The sequence below is a fragment of the Phocoena phocoena genome, chromosome 19, assembly GCF_963924675.1.
Source record: "Phocoena phocoena chromosome 19, mPhoPho1.1, whole genome shotgun sequence".
Classification (NCBI taxonomy): Eukaryota; Metazoa; Chordata; class Mammalia; order Artiodactyla; family Phocoenidae; genus Phocoena; species Phocoena phocoena.
The window spans coordinates 1,209,824-1,227,221 of record NC_089237.1 but is presented as its reverse complement, the minus strand read 5'-3'; the positions used below and the strand labels follow the sequence as shown (position 1 = coordinate 1,227,221).

Sequence of the window (17,398 nt, the reverse complement as noted above, 5' to 3'; positions counted from 1 at the left end):
CTAAATAGACATTTTTTCAAAGAAGATATACAAATGGCCAAGAGACACATGAAAGGATGCTCAACAATACTAGTAATTAGGGAAAAATGCAAATCAAAACTGCAATGAGTTGTCACCTCCCACCTGTCATGATAGCTATTATCAAAAAGACGAGAAGTAGCAAATGCTGGCAAGGATGTGGAGAAAAGGCTCCCACCACTGTTGGTGGGAATGTAAATTGGTGCAGCCACTACAGAATATGAGAAATTAAAGATATAACTACCACATGATCTAGCAATTTCACTTCTGGGTATCTACTTGAAAAAAATGAAAACACTAATTTGCAAAGATATATACTCCTCTATATTCATTGCAACATTATTTCCAATAGCCAAGATATGGAAACAACCTAAGTAGCCATCAATGGATAAAGAAGATGTGGAATACTACTTGACCATAAAAAGAAAGAAATCTTGCCACGTGCAACAACATGGATAGACCTTGAGGGTTTTATGCTAAGTGAAATAAATCAGACACAGAAAGACAAACAGTGCATGATTTCACTTATATATGGAATCTAAAAAGCAAAACAAAACCCAGACCCATGGATACAGAGAATAGTTTGATCGGTTGCCAGAGGGGAGTGGAGGTTGAGGGGCGAGATGAATTGGGTGAAGGGGATTAAGAAGTACAAACTTCCAGTCATAAAATAAGTAATAAATTAAATAAAATAAACAATGGGGATGTACTGTATAGTATGGGGAATAGAGTCAATAATACTGTGTTAACTTTGTATGACGACAGATGGTAACTAAACGTACACTGTGGTGATCATTTCGTAATGTAGAGAAGTGTTGAATCATTATGTTGTACACATGAAACTGATATAATATTGTACGTCAAGTATACTTCAAATAAATAACGCTCCTGTAGGTAGGTTTGGCCACGAAGCCAAAAGGATCAAAAGAACTGTACAGTTATCAATACTAACCTTAAACACACACACACACAAAAGGCTCTGGGCACAAATACCTGCTCATTTACTTGCTCCCGACTCTCTTAGTTTGGGTATCAGTCTGAGGACGGCAAGTAAACTGCTCTTCTTTCAATAACTTACCGATTACTACCACTTGCTGCACTGACCTAAGAGTTTTTTCCTTTATTCTAGGTAAAAAATTTCCCCTTAAGAACGTCCAAAAAGGATAAAACCAACAACAACTGGCGAGTGGCAGAACTCCCATTTATACTGGTGCGATTAGAGTATTAGTTAGGCTACAGAATGACAAGAGGGGTTAATCTTAGAAACTTTAAATGTTTACTTTAAAAATAAACAATGATTCATTTATAATTCTAGATTTTATTTTCAAATAATCCCTAACATAAAATACACTGTCTTTTCATTTCCTCCTAGTAAAACTTAGCTCTCTAGCCTAGGAAAGCTATAGCCTCTGAAGTGAAGCTACTGCTTTGCTCTCCCAGATCTGCTGGAAAACAGGAGCCCTCCGCTACAGGAAGCAGCACAGGTAGAGGGGGTGCGAGAGGTTCTCAGGGGAACGGTGGGGAGCTGTGCATCAGGCAGCAGCGCTTCTCCACCTCACCCGCCCGCGACGCTGCAGCCCACGCAGGAGAGGGCGGTAAAACCCTGGCAACGTAACTGTTCAAGCACGAATGATGACAGATCCTCTGCTACTTCGGCTGAATAAGCAGACACCCCAGGTACGATTCCAGTATTTAGTGGGATCACTGTGAAACAGGTGCCTCGCATCAGAATCAGAAGAAGTGGGAGAAAGCTGGAAATTGATGTTAAACTGAGTCTCAAAGGAACACACAGTTCCTCTTGTTACACAGAGATACATTAACTGATTGAACTAAAATATTTGGTTTGGACTGATTTGAATATATTGTCCAAATGACAAAAAAATCTTAGCTTTTGTATAAGACATAGCCCCTTTCACCATTCAAAAGAAGGTTTACGATTGAGGCCATTTGAAGATACTTTAAAATTCTAAACAATATAAATGAACACCAATCCATCATATTCAGATTACGAACACACCCAAAGTTTTCCAAGTTTCCATTTGTGCAATTTTTTTCTTTTCCAGATTAATTTATTGTTACTTTTAGAGGTATCATTGGAGTCCATTATACCAAGCTGTGGGTTAAAAACCCAGAAGAAAACACCGACTTGAAGTTCATCAACGTTTGTGGGATACTGTAAAAATCAAGTGGGATGTTGTCTGTCAATCAATTTTTATAAATCTGAACTGTTCGAGAATCATATTTAAAAATGTAAGGATACAAACTTCACATTTTTAGCAAAGGAAAAACTCAGGGAAAAGATCAAAGTAAAAAGAACAGAATTGAGATTAGAAATCCATTTTAAGCCAAAATGACGTCTTCATAAGTTAATATTAATCCTTTAATTATAAATTTCAAAGGTTTAAGTAGTTTCTATGACCTTAGCTTTGAATAATTGTACCATATGGAGCTTTTCTTAAATTTGAAAAAGATGCTGAATTGTTGCTCAAAGCCTTTTAATGACTTCAGGCTGGCAGAATTCCAGTATAATCCTTCAGGTACCATTACAATTACAGACCAGGAGCCCAAGCGGGTAAGTGCTATGTCAACTTCATAAGCGCACTTCACTTAGTACAGTGGGGGAAATGCTTGATGTGTTCATATATTTTAAAATATCACATCGTGAAGCTTAAAACAACTACTTATACTGGAGACTTCACAAAGGAATTGATAGATTACACTAAGTACAAGTAAGAATTTTGTGTATCATAAAGTTAAATGACAAAATTAGAAGGCAAATACCAAAAGTACCTGCCACAAAGAGCTTCGTCATCCTAAACATAAACAAGTTTATATAAGGTGATGAGGATAACACTAGGACATTAACGGAAGAGAAACTGACAAAGGAGGTGAACAAGCACTTCTCAGAAAATGAAACACGAATGACAAATCTATTATATGTGTTCAGTCTCACTCTTAAAAATGCAAATTAGAAACAGTTAACGTTTTTCACCACCCCCCTCCCCAAACCAAAGAAGAGGTTTAATACTAAGGACTGTCTAGATAAAACAGATATTCTGTTGGGGAAAATACAAATTAGTACAACCGTTTTGAAAAGCAATTCGATCCTGTAATTCTACTGGGATCTTAAACTAAGGGGTAAAAAAAGGGAAATGTTGACAAAATTTGATGTATGAAAATGTTAATTTTTGCATCAATTTACATAAAAATGTTTAAAGCTAAATGTTTAAAAATAAAAGAATTTCACACTAAATCATGCTACATCCATAAAACACGGTATTATGAAAAAATGAAAACTACATTTTCAAAGAATTCCAAATGACATTGGACTATTATTAGCATAGCTCTTAAAAAAGCAAAAGGCATAGCTGTTTATTTAGTATGATCTCAGTCAGCTAAGTTAATATAGCTATTTTATATACATATTAAATTACTACTATTGGTTATCTCTGGGTGGTGACAGTAACAAGGAATTTTACACCTCTCTATTTCCCATATTTTCTAAAATATCTTCAAGAAAGGCTATTTTGAAAATAGCTGAATAGACTTCTGAAAGAATGGTAAATTTTAAATACCAAAGTTTTTTTGTTTTGTTTTTTTGCGGTACGTGGGCCTCTCACTGCTGTGGCCTCTCCCATTGCGGAGCACAGGCTCTGGACGCGCAGGCTCAGCAGCCATGGCTCACGGGCCCAGCCGCTCCGCGGCACGTGGGATCCTCCCGGACGGGGGCACGAACCCGTGTCCCCTGCATCGGCAGGCAGACTCTCAACCACTGCACCACCAGGGAAGCCCCAAAATACCAAAGTTTTAATCAAACATCTGAGAGTTACCCACGACCATCATTTATAATAATGTTCTTTAATTTTTCAAAGGTTCAGATTTTATGGACTTTGTTTCAATTTGGTTTAAAAGGATTTTAAAAGGCTGGAAAGGCAGCTTTCACTTTGCAAATGTCAATCATTTATTCTCTTGGTTTCTCTATTTCAAGTATTTTGACCTTGTGGAGGTATTTTATGTTTCTCTTAACTCAGAGCCATTGAAGATATCACTGGGGTCTAAATCGCTGCTGACAGAAACTCAGGCAGGATCTGGACTTAGGAATTCTTTTATAACCTTAACATTGTAAGTGCTACTGAAACAACCCAGACCCACAGGGAAGGTTACATTTAGATTATTTATTATTCTGGGGTTATTCTCTCCTCTTTGAACCTCAACTTTATACTTAATGAGAGAAAATCAATTTCTAAATCCTCAATTCTCACTGGAGTTTGAAACACTAGCAAATATTTTAACTTTCAGATTTATTTAAAAATGATAAAACATTAAACCTTTTATAAGACATAGTGAGAAGAATTCAAGTAACATGCACGATGACACAACAGGCTAGCAAGGGAATTATCTATCAGTTCATTAGAGCTAATTCAAATTTTTATACTGAGGACTCAAATATCTACTAATTTTTAAAACTATCTTTAGGGCTTCCCTGGTGGTGCAGTGGTTGAGAGTCTGCCTGCCGATGCAGGGGACACGGGTTCGTGTCCCGGTCCGGGAAGATCCCACATGCCGCGGAGCGGCTGGGCCCGTGAGCCATGGCCGCTGAGCCTGCGCGTCCAGAGCCTGTGCTCCGCAATGGGCGAGGCCACGACAGTGAGAAGCCCGCGTACCGCAAAAAAAAAAAAAAAAAAAAACTATCTTTAAAAAATGTTACGCTTTGCATTTAACTTACTAATATGAAGGGAATTCCAACAATAAACAATGACTATTTGAATATAAAGATGTACCTTGTCCCACCCAGAGTACACACACTGGGTTGAAAGCAAGCCTGGATGATGTATCTTGTCCCACCCAGAGTACACACACTGGGTTGGAAGCAAGCCTGGATGATGTATCTCGTCCCACCCAGAGTACACACACTGGGTTGGAAGCAAGCCTGGATGATGTACCTTGTCCCACCCAGAGTACACACACTGGGTTGAAAGCAAGCCTGGATGATGTATCTTGTCCCACCCAGAGTACACACACTGGGTTGAAAGCAAGCCTGGATGATGTACCTTGTCCCACCCAGAGCACACACACTGGGTTGAAAGCAAGCCTGGATGATGTACCTTGTCCCACCCAGAGCACACACACTGGGTTGAAAGCAAGCCTGGATGATGTATCTTGTCCCACCCAGAGTACACACACTGGGTTGAAAGCAAGCCTGGATGATGTACCTTGTCCCACCCAGAGTACACTCACTGGGTTGAAAGCAAGCCTGGATGATGTATCTTGTCCCACCCAGAGTACACACACTGGGTTGGAAGCAAGCCTGGATGATGTATCTTGTCCCACCCAGAGCACACACACTGGGTTGAAAGCAAGCCTGGATGATGTATCTTGTCCCACCCAGAGTACACACACTGGGTTGAAAGCAAGCCTGGATGATGTACCTTGTCCCACCCAGAGTACACACACTGGGTTGAAAGCAAGCCTGGATGATGTATCTTGTCCCACCCAGAGTACACACACTGGGTTGAAAGCAAGCCTGGATGATGTACCTTGTCCCACCCAGAGTACACACACTGGGTTGAAAGCAAGCCTGGATGATGTATCTTGTCCCACCCAGAGCACACACACTGGGTTGAAAGCAAGCCTGGATGATGTACCTTGTCCCACCCAGAGCACACACACTGGGTTGAAAGCAAGCCTGGATGATGTACCTTGTCCCACCCAGAGCACACACACTGGGTTGAAAGCAAGCCTGGATGATGTACCTTGTCCCACCCAGAGCACACACACTGGGTTGAAAGCAAGCCTGGATGATGTATCTTGTCCCACCCAGAGTACACACACTGGGTTGAAAGCAAGCCTGGATGATGTATCTTGTCCCACCCAGAGTACACACACTGGGTTGAAAGCAAGCCTGGATGATGTACCTTGTCCCACCCAGAGTACACTCACTGGGTTGAAAGCAAGCCTGGATGATGTATCTTGTCCCACCCAGAGTACACACACTGGGTTGGAAGCAAGCCTGGATGATGTATCTTGTCCCACCCAGAGCACACACACTGGGTTGAAAGCAAGCCTGGATGATGTATCTTGTCCCACCCAGAGTACACACACTGGGTTGAAAGCAAGCCTGGATGATGTACCTTGTCCCACCCAGAGTACACACACTGGGTTGAAAGCAAGCCTGGATGATGTATCTTGTCCCACCCAGAGCACACACACTGGGTTGAAAGCAAGCCTGGATGATGTACCTTGTCCCACCCAGAGCACACACACTGGGTTGAAAGCAAGCCTGGATGATGTACCTTGTCCCACCCAGAGCACACACACTGGGTTGAAAGCAAGCCTGGATGATGTACCTTGTCCCACCCAGAGCACACACACTGGGTTGAAAGCAAGCCTGGATGATGTATCTTGTCCCACCCAGAGTACACACACTGGGTTGAAAGCAAGCCTGGATGATGTATCTTGTCCCACCCAGAGTACACACACTGGGTTGGAAGCAAGCCTGGATGATGTATCTTGTCCCACCCACAGCACACACACTGGGTTGGAAGCCTGGATGAATCGACGACAATTTCTTATTTACTCATATTGCCATTCACAGTAGCAGAAACTGTAGAACTGAATTTCTAAGTTCATCATCATTCTTTTATTCACTTAACATGTATGAATGCCTGCTTTGTACGAGGCACCATGCGTGATCCTGAAGCTTTGGAAACGAATATTTCACAAGGACTGTTTCAGGGAACTCACAGTGCTGTTCTCACTGCGTGCGGAACTCCTTCAACTAGCTAAGGAAAAATATACATCGATGGGAAACGCAAATTACTCTTCGCATCAAGAGCAGAGCACTTATTTTATCATACGGACTCTGGAACTCGTGGCACTAACATGGCAACTTAATGCTCTCCTCCTGTCCCCCAGGCCCTCCCCATGCCACCAAGTGCCTGCATTCTAATTCATTATCCACGTCAGCTACAATCACTCCACTTAAACCCCGCTTCTATCTTCCTGTATCACTTGTGCTCTCAGTTCAGTTCAGGGCATTCCATTCTTCCAGACTCACCCCGCCATGCTCTGCTCTCTCCCTGCGGAACCCCAATCCTACCCGTGCACGTTCCCTCCATCCCTTTCCTTCAGCTGCATCCCAGCCACCAGCTCAGCCTGAGGCCCGGGGGTCCCGCTCATCTTGAAATTCCTCAGACTGCGGTGATACTTTACTAAGGATCCAGATGACATCAGACAGAAGCTCTTCTCAAGTCTCGTCACAGACTCCTTTGTATCCTTCCCAATTCTCTCCTTCCTTCTTCCCCCTAGAAAGTCACGGCTCCTGCCATCCCCTCCTTAACATACACAGGTGAGCACCCACCATGGGCCAAGTTTTCTAGACACTGGCAGTATAGAAATGAACGAGACAGACAAGGTCCTGCTAGTGAGGTTATGTAATGGGGGGTGGGCGTTGCAAATAAGTAAAAAAATGAAGATGTATTCAGACAGTGAGACGAGCTGTGAAGACCTCGGGAGGTGCTGAGGAGGGAGGGGGATAGGACGTCAGCTAGAGGTGGGGCTGCAAGGAGAGCGGGGGACAAGCGGGAGGACGACTATAGGAGAACGTGCGCGAGAGCATCCCAGGCAGGGAGAGCGAGGCGGGTCCCAGGAGCAGAGCCCTGCCTGCCGCGCTCACGCCCTCGCCGCTCGGGTCACAAGCCGCAGTGGTGCGCGGGTCTCTCGTCTCTCTCTCCCTCTTCCAGGCATTTCCAGGTGTTTCCACCTAAGCGCCCTCCGTAACTCCCGCTGCTCTCCGGGTGACACCTCCCTGGAGCGTCAGGCTTCCCCTCATCTCCAACCCCTCGCTCCCCCCTCCCTGACCCCTGCAGCCGTGCTCCGGCCACACCGCCACCTGCAGCGATCCGTCCAGGGTCATCAACGATTCTCGGTTTCCAATCCTGGGGCCCTTCTCTCACCCTCATCCTTCCGGGTCTTCTGTCGCATTCTTGGCAAGCCTCCTTCCAAATACTTTCCTCCTGCCTTCCCATGAAAATGCCTTCTTTCTCGCGTCCCTCTCACCGTAAGGCGTAAGGGCCCTTCTTGGACCATCTCTCCGACTTCACCGATGAAGTCCTCCCCAGCTGCTGGTTTTCCGTCTGTACTCTCCCTGCGCAGGCTCCATTCTGGAGCTACTCCTCCGGTCCTGCTCTTCCTGGGATTAGCTACAGACGTCCCTTCGACCGCAAGGGAACGTCACAGCTGGGTCCAAATGCAACTGACGTTCATAACCGACTTTATCCTCTTCCCCGGACCAGAGACTGCGACATTCCCCATTCATCCAGGGCGGGGTTTACACCTCACAAGTCTAATCGGCGCCCTGGCTGGGCTGACTCTCAAACACGCCTCCTCTGGCCCGTGCTCACCACGAGGCCCCCACCACATTCCCGTACCTCTGAGGTGCCCTCGGGGACCTGTCACCTGGATTAATCCAGTCGTGCCAACTACCTCTACTCCATGGCACCTTGGAAAGATTCTCCTAATAACCGCTTGAATCTTGACACTTCATGGCTTAAAAACCTTCAGTACTTGGGCTTCCCTGGTGGTGCAGTGGTTGAGAGTCTGCCTGCCGATGCAGGGGACGCGGGTTCGTGCCCCGGTCCGGGAAGATCCCACATGCCGCGGAGCGGCTGGGCCCGTGAGCCATAGCCGCTGAGCCTGCGCGTCTGGAGCCTGTGCTCCGCAACGGGAGAGGCCACAGCAGTGAGACGCCCCCGTACCGCAAAAAACAAAAAAACAAAAAAAACCCTTCAGTACCTCCTCACTGTTACCCCGTGAAGCCTAATCCCCACCACAGCTTCGGAGGCCTCCGGCGCCCCCCGCTGTCTCCAGGCTCTCGCTGACCACTCTCCCTTGGTAGCCGCTATGCCACGTACATGGCTCTTGCTGTTGTCATTCCTGTGGCTTAGAACCTACTAGAAAATCCTACACATTACCTGTGTCCAGTTCAAGTGACATCCATCTCTTCCAGGTAATTTCCCCTGATTTTCTTAATAGAAAATCATTTCCCCCCAGTTCACACTCTGCCTTGCATTACAGGTATCTGTGTACGTGTGTGTGTCCTGCAGCCACTACTGTTTTATAATCTGCTTAAGGACAGTGCCTTTTCTCCCCTTTTTCTGTGTAGCCCCAAAGTACCTGGGATAATGCCTTTGAGATATAGAAAATATTCAAGAAATACTTGCCACAGAAGTTACTGACGGCTTCTAATACTAATTCTTTTATTATCTGTAACCTGTCAACTCGTTACTAACATATATAAACCTATACTTGAAAAATTCATCTCCTATTAAAAAGAAACCTTTGAAATGTGAACACATGATTCAAGAAAATGAAGGCCTAAACTGTATGTTTTATAAGTCTGGCTTTACTATGTCCAGTGTTTTAAAAAATCGAGGTGCACTGGTATCCGTGCCATCTAAGCACATTTACTTGGAGATACTTTGAACTTTTGGCGGCAGCGAGCAGAGCTGAGGTGCGGTGTGTGTCAGTGCCCAGCAGCTTCCCCATCGGTCTCTCCTGTGCGCTTGTCAGGGGGCTAAAACTACTCGGTATCAGGACATTCCCCAGTTCCTGACACCTTGTATACTTTGGCATCAAAGAGCACGATTCCGCGCTGCTCTGATGGAATGACCGCTAGCATCCTCACTGGGGTATGAAGGGCCCTCAGCCAGGTCGTGTCCCTGTGGCCTGCACAGCTCTCGCCGTCTCTCACACACAGCAAAGGGCACGTAACTCCGCTTGCTTCGTGGCTCCAGCAAGTCGCCTTGGAATCACGCTGGGTGACTCACTCACACGTTCTCTCTCCCTCCGCCTCTTCCCCGACCCCCCGCCCCTCACTCCCACGTCTGAACCCAAAGCAGATCCCGTCAGCTCTGCCTGCAGACCATCAGACCGTAACCCAGCCGGAGCCGTGTACCACCTTCAGTGCTACTGGCCAAGCCCAGCATCTCTCAACTCTGGTCTAAATCACTGCAATAGCTTTTTAACTAGTCTCCCCACTTCCACCTTCACCCTCGGCAGGCGGGCGTGGTCCGAGAGCCCTCTGCTCCAAATCCGCCAGGCTTCCTCTACTTATGGAGGTCAAAGCCAAGCCCTTGCAGTGGCCTCCACAGCCCTACGGGGCCCGGTCCGTCCCCAGAGGCCTCGTCCCTGACCTCAGCCCCTCGTCCTCCCCTCCTCCGTCTTTCCCAGCCACACCGGCCTCCTTGTGGTCCCTCCAGGAAGCCAGGTGCACTCCTGCCTCTTCACTCCTGCCTCTTCAGAGCCCTCTTCCGGTTTATCTCTGGGTTCAGAGCCAGGCTGCCATGGGCCCAGTCTGCTGAAATCTGACCCTCAGGTAAATGACGGTACTGATGCAAAGTGAGCACCTTAGGGCCACGATCCAGGTAAAATCAGTAGAGCAGCACCAAGAATGGCATGGTGTGCTCTACGAAGGCTTCCCATTTAACGATCAGGAAGAGGTAGGAAAGAAATAAAATCAGAAGATTCTTAAATTCCCCTTTCCCAGTGTCTTGATCCCAGGATAGAGGTTGGTCTTAAAGAACTCAAGGGGCAGTTGACAGTTGTCATGATTAATAGCAATTCACTTTTACTACCTGATTAAAATATTTACACCTTCCCAGAACACCAGAAGAACAAATATTTGAGGCTGTCTCTGGAATGTAAGTCAACTCAAAATGTGTAAACATTATATTGACATATATTTCAAAAATGTGTAATTCTAAAGAAAGTCCCTTATTTGAAATATCAATCTGGGAAAATATGTCATCATCTATGGGACACATAAAACACTGTAAAATCTAGAAATGACCATTAGACAACATAAGAAAGATCTGAAACCTAGTCTTACCTTAGGGAAAACTCAAGGTTACAGCCCAAATACTCCTAATCAGTATAATATTTGATAATATTATAACACTTTTCTCACAGTGTATGTTTAATAACTATGGAAGGGATATTCCATACAATCCCTTCCACAAAAGTCAAGGGAAAAGTCAGGAAACTCCCTGAGACACACAGCAAGACACTTAGAATGCTCATTTGAATGGCTTATCAACTGGAGAGTAATTCTAAGTCCACCACCTCTTCGAGATTAAATATAACGGTGGCATCAGTGGATTTCAAACACGGGTCTGGACTGTCTCTAACACATCCAGGTGGGCATCTTACCTTTTCCAGCATCATCTCTGTCTCAGCGGCATGAGTCTTTTGCAGCTCTATTTTCATCTTTTCTGACTCAGCCTTCAGTTTGTGGACGGCAGCCTCATGGTCCCGAGCAGTCCTCTGCTTCTCCTCTTCACGAAGAAGACTGAGCTCCACCAGCTGCTGCTTCCGCTGGGAGTTCACGCTGATCAGCTCTTCTCTCAACTTGTGGACTTGTGCCTCCATGTCAGCAATAACCTTGTTTTTAAAAATGGGAAAATGGTCACAGGATCTGACTAGGAGAGCCGTAAAAGAAGAACTGCAAAAGGCTACCAAACAAAGGAAGTTCACTGCTTCCTTCCTCCTGCTTCCCTCCTTCTCCAATCCCATGCCACCCCTTCTAGCTCAGACAGAGATCCTACCTAAAATCGCTTACCACATATATCACATTTAGTTTTACTTGTTTCAAACACCTATGTAAATGGAATATTACATGTACTCTTCTGCAACTTGCTTCTTCAAATAGGCAACATTATGTTTCTAAGATTCGTCTAGTACTTGCTACTCTATTTTTTGTTTTTATTTCATTGATTTCTGCTCTTACGTTTGTTACGTCCCTCATTCTACATTCTTGGGTTTTTTATTCTTCTAACTTCTTATCTTGGATATTTAACTCATTTATTTTTATCCTTTCTTCTTTCCTGATTTATATAAACTTAAGACTATAAATACTGCTCTACCATTGCTTAAGTTTAATCTCTTAGGTTTAGATACACGACATTTTCATTACCATTTAATTCAAAACATTTTGAACTTCCATTTTTATTTTTTTCTTTGACTTATGATCTACTTAGAAGTATGTTTCTTAATTCCCAAACCTATGGGGTATACTAGTTTCCTAGAGCTGTCCCAACAAAGTACGAAAAGCTGGGTGGCTTAAGACAACGTTTATTCTCTCAGAGTTCTAGAGGCTGCAAGTCTGAAAGCAAGGTGCTGGCAGGGCAGGCTCCTTCTGGAGGCTCTGAGGCAGAGTCTCCCCCAGCTTTCGGTGGCTGCTTGCCATCCTTGCCTTCTCGATGCGCTGCTCCAGCCTCTGCCCCCATCTCCTCGTGGCTGTGCTTGTGTGTCTGTATCTCTGTGTCCAAATTTCCCTCTTCTTATAAGGATAATGGTCACCTTGGACTTAGGGCTCCTCCTAATCGAGCATGACCTCATTTAACTTGATTACATCTGCAAAGACCCTATTTCCAAACAGAGTCACACTCCCAGCTTCTGGGTGGATATGAAATTTTAGAGGGACAACAACCAATTTAGGATGTGAAGTTTAATGACTGTCTTTTTGTTATTCACTTCTAACTGCATTGTGGCCAGAGAATGTACTCTATACTACGTTACTTCTTTGAAAATTTTTGAGATTGCTTGATGGCCAGTTGTACAATTTTTATTTTTTGCGGTACGCGGGCCTCTCACTGTTGTGGCCTGTCCCGTTGCGGAGCACAGGCTCCGGATGCGCAGGTTCAGCGGCCATGGCTCACGGGCCCAGACGCTCCGCAGCATGTAGAATCTTCCCGGACCGGGGCACGAACCCATGTCCCCTGCATCGGCAGGCGGACTCTCAACCACTGCGCCACCAGGGAAGCCCGTGTGGTATATTTTTATCCACGCTTTTAAACCTTTTTGTACCCTCAAGTTTTAGCTATATATCTTATAAATAGCATATATTTTGGAAACTTCTTTTAAAAATCTCATCAAAGTTTGTCTTTTAAATGGGGCATTTACACAGAAATCTCTTGCATTCCTATACACTAACGATGAAAAATCTGAAAGAGAAATTAAGGAAACACTCTCATTTACCATTGCAACAAAAAGAATAAAATACCTAGGAATAAACCTACGTAAGGAGACAAAAGACCTGTATGCAGAAAACTATAAGACACTGATGAAAGAAATTAAAGATGATACAAACAGATGGAGAGATATATCATGTTCTTGGATTGGAAGAATCAACACTGTGAAAATGACTATACTATCCAAAGCAATCTACAGATTCAGTGCAACCCCTATCAAACTACCAATGGCATTTTTCACAGAATTAGAGCAAAAAATTTCACAGTTCGTATGGAAACACAAAAGACTCCAAATAGCCAAAGCAATCTTCAGAAAGAAAAACGGAGCTGGAGGAATCAGACTCCCTGACTTCAGACTATACTACAAAGCTACAGTAGTCAAGACAGTATGGTACTGGCACAAAAAACAGAAATACAGATCAATGGAACAGGATAGAAGGCCCAGAGATAAACCCACGCACATATGGTCACCTTATCTTTGATAAAGGAGTCAAGAATATACAATGGAGAAAAGACTTCAATAAGTGGTGCTGAGAGAACTGGACAGCTACATGTAAAAGAATGAAATTAGAACGCTCCTTAACACCATACACAAAAATAAACTCCAAATGGATTAAAGACCTAAATGTAAGGCCAGACACTATAAAACTCTTAGAGGCAGAACACTCTATGACATAAATCACAGAAAGATCCTTTTTGACTCACCTCCTGGAGAAACGGAAATAAAAACAAAAATAAACAAGTGGGACTTAAGGCAACGTAAAAGGTTTTGCACAGCAGAGGAAACCATAAACAAGATGAAAAGACAACCCTCAAAATGGGAGAAAATATTTGCAAACGAAGCAACTGACAAAGGGTTAATCCCCAAAATTTACAAGCAGCTCATGCAGCTCAATATCAGAAAAACAAACAACCCAACCCCAAAATGGGCAGAAGACCTAAATAGACATTTCTTCAAAGAAGACACACAGACTGCCAACAAACACATGAAAGGACGCTCAACATCACTAATCATTAGAGAAATGCAAATCAAAACTACAATGAGGTATCACCTCACACCAGTCAGAATGGCCATCATCAAAAAAAAATCTGCAAACAATAAATGCTGGAGAGGGTGTGGAGTAAAGGGAACCCTCTTGCACTGTGATATAGCCACTATGGAGAACAGTATGGAGGCTCCTTAAAAAAAAACTAAAAGTAGAACTAACATCTGACCCAGCAATCCCACTACTGGGCATATACCCTGAGAAAACCATAATTCAAAAAGAGTCACATACCACAATGTTCATTGCAGCTCTGTTTACAATAGCCAGGACATGGAAGCAACCTAGGTGTCCATCGACAGATGAATGGATAAAGATGTGGCACATATGTACAATGGAATATTACTCAGCCATAAAAAGAAATGAAATTGAGTTATCTGTAGTGAGGTGGATGGACCTAGGGTCTGTCATAGAGAGTGAAGTAAGTCAGAAAGAGAAAAACAAATACTGTTTGCTAACACATATATATGGAAGCTAAAAAAAAAAAAATGGTTCTGAAGAACCTAGGGGAAGGACAGGAATAAAGACGCAGACGTAGAGAATGGATTTGAGGACACAGCGAGGGAAAGGTAAGCTGGGACGAAGTGAGAGAGTAGCACTGACATATATACACTACCAAATGTAAAACAGTTAGCTAGTGGGAAGCAGCCGCATAGCACAGGGAGATCAGCTCGGTGCTTTGTGTCCACCTAGAAGGGTGGGATAGAGAGGGTGGGAGGGAGACGCAAGAGGGAGGAGATATGGGGATATATGTATACACATAGCTGATTCACTTTGTTATACAGCAGAAACTAACACACCATTGTAAAGCAATTATACTCCAATTAAGATGTTAAAAAATAAATAAATAAATGGGGCATTTATTCCAATGTAGTCCATTAGTTTGTACATGCTAACATATTCGCCTTTATTTTGTCTCTTATTTTGTGCTGTTTGCCCTATGCTCTGTATGTTTTGTTTTTCTCCCCCCTTTTCCCTCTTTTATTCTAAATGAATAAATGTTTTCCTCCTTCAGCTTTCTTCTCCTCTCTGGTTTGGAAGTGATACACTGTATCTTCTTTAGTGCTCACAGTGAGAGGCCTCAACACCCATGTTTCACTTATCAAATTTTAAAGTTAATTATTTTTTATATGCCCTTAAACAACGAAAGAGACTTAGGACATTTTAAGTCCTGTAGCAGTCTCCCACATTTATATGCTAGAGTTGTTATTTTCAGTTTATTTCGTTTTTATCAACTCAAAATTGCTAATTATTCAGTAGCTGCTTAGATATATCCATATATTTCCCCCTGTCTTGTCTCCTCATTCCTTCTTGCAACTCTGACCTTCCATACAAGCATTTTCCTTTAGCCCCAAGCGCACCCTTTAAGTTCTTTAAAGAAGTTTAGTGGCAAGCACTCTCAGTTTTCACTAATCTGAAAATACTTTTAGGGGTGTTGTTGAAAAGTCAGCTGCTATTCATTGGAAGGTAATTTTTTTTTGTCTCTCTGGCTGCTTTTAAGATCTTCTCTTTGTGTTTTGTATTCTTCAGTTTTTTAATTTTTCTAAGTGTAGATATGTTTTTATTTATTCTGATTGGGACATGCCCCTCCTCTGGCTCTGTTTTTTATAACTACTGCAAGACTCTCAGGCTTAACCTATTAATTTAATGTCTCTGTTCCATTCTATCTCCACTCTTTATGAACTCACGTGACGTACATAGATCTTCCCATTCTTTCATTTCATCTAACCTCTCTTTCATATTTTTCATCTTTTCCTCTCGCCTACGTTCTAGACATTTTCTGTGTGTAATCTGCTCTCAAATCCATTCAGATTCTGAATTTCAGTTGTTTTATTTTTAGGAGTTTATTTTTTTTTTTACAAATATGCATGGTAATTTTTAAACGCCCTTGCCATTTTAGTATTTTCAATTCCTTTAAAATCTTTAAGTTTACATCATATACTAACTATGACTATTTTCTATTCTGTGGCTGATAATTCCAGCCTCTCAAGCCTTTGCAGGTCTCATTCTGCTGTTCAAAAACTTTTAAGACCCTGGTTCATGGTACTTTGTTTTTTCTCCTACTGTTTTGCATTGTTGTTCTTTTTAAGTGCAAGTTCGTATGTGTTGGAATTGAAAGTGGTCCTCTGGCAATCATGTGACTCTGACAGGGCCCTGGAGATGTCAGCATGTCTGGACGGCTTCAGACTCGTTTTCCAGGACACGGTGACGGTGCGAATTCAGGAATCACACATCCACGAGCACTGGCTTACGGTTATAAATTTTCAGGGGCACCCCACTCAACGTTAAGGTTGTTTCTAGTTCACTTGCACATGGTGGCTGTGGCCCTTGGTGTCCCAGCTTTATGCACAGTAGTGGCCTAGATCCTCTACCTTAAGCAAACCCTGGACTTTGTTTTGCCCCTGTGCCCAATAAGAGGCCCCAGACTGAAGTTCAAGTTCACTCAGTTTTAGAAAAGGTCCTCAAGGTGAGAGCTGCCGCAGTGCTCTGCTTACAACTCTGGGTTTCTGTTTTCACTTAGATGTTGATATCTGAGTGTCCTACCTAACTTAACAGCTAGTGAATACACTCAAAAAGATGTTCTTTAAAAAAGAAAATTGTATCTAGCCTTTTTAGTTGTTTTCAGAGGGGAAGGAGATCAGGGAACCTAGCATGCCATGCTACCAGATGAACAGTTAGTCCAGGCTAAGGGGACTTGCTGTCGTTGTTATTATTACTATTATTGTCTCTGCATTAGCTAAGAACGCAGCATTTTCTGAAACACAGTGGTAACTGTTTTAGGTACTATGTACTTCAACAAGCACCGTATAAACCAACAATTCCTTGACCGGGAACTAGAAGACCCGAAAGTGACAGTAAGGACAAAAGTTACACTGGGATGATGGGAACAGGATACAAAGGCAAATACTGAGAAGTTGCTTTAAAAATCAAAATACCTACAATATGAGATTACCCCATTTGCCATAAAAATCCTGCACTCACTTATTTTGAACGCTAACAATTTTACAATTTCTGTGCTAAATAATAATTGCTAGACTCTGAGTATTGACTGCGCCTGGCATCTGATGCAGATTACTTCATTGAAGGTGACAGGTGCTAAGTAAGCCAACATGACGGATACTGTTAAAATCCAAAGTTTCCTTCACCTTGGATTGGGGTTAGTTCATACTATTTCAGCTACTGGCCCTGCCCCCTCTCGACACTAGATCAGAAGAGACAGGAATGACAGATGGCTGGTCAAACGCATTTATGCTGGAGAAGAAGAAATGGCTAAATGATAACAAATCTGAGACTGGGAGCTAGAGGTGA

The 17,398-nt window shown here is 43.4% G+C and overlaps 1 protein-coding gene across 1 annotated transcript in view; it reads right to left on the bottom strand.

Moving 5' to 3' along the window:
* The window catches only part of CEP112 (centrosomal protein 112), a 411,619-nt gene that overhangs the window by 143,924 nt on the left and 250,297 nt on the right, over positions 1 to 17,398 (bottom strand). The window contains exon 20 of the mRNA XM_065897006.1: positions 11,227 to 11,457. Within this exon, the coding sequence (XP_065753078.1) occupies positions 11,227 to 11,457 (231 nt within the window). The remainder of the gene's footprint in view (positions 1 to 11,226; positions 11,458 to 17,398) is intronic.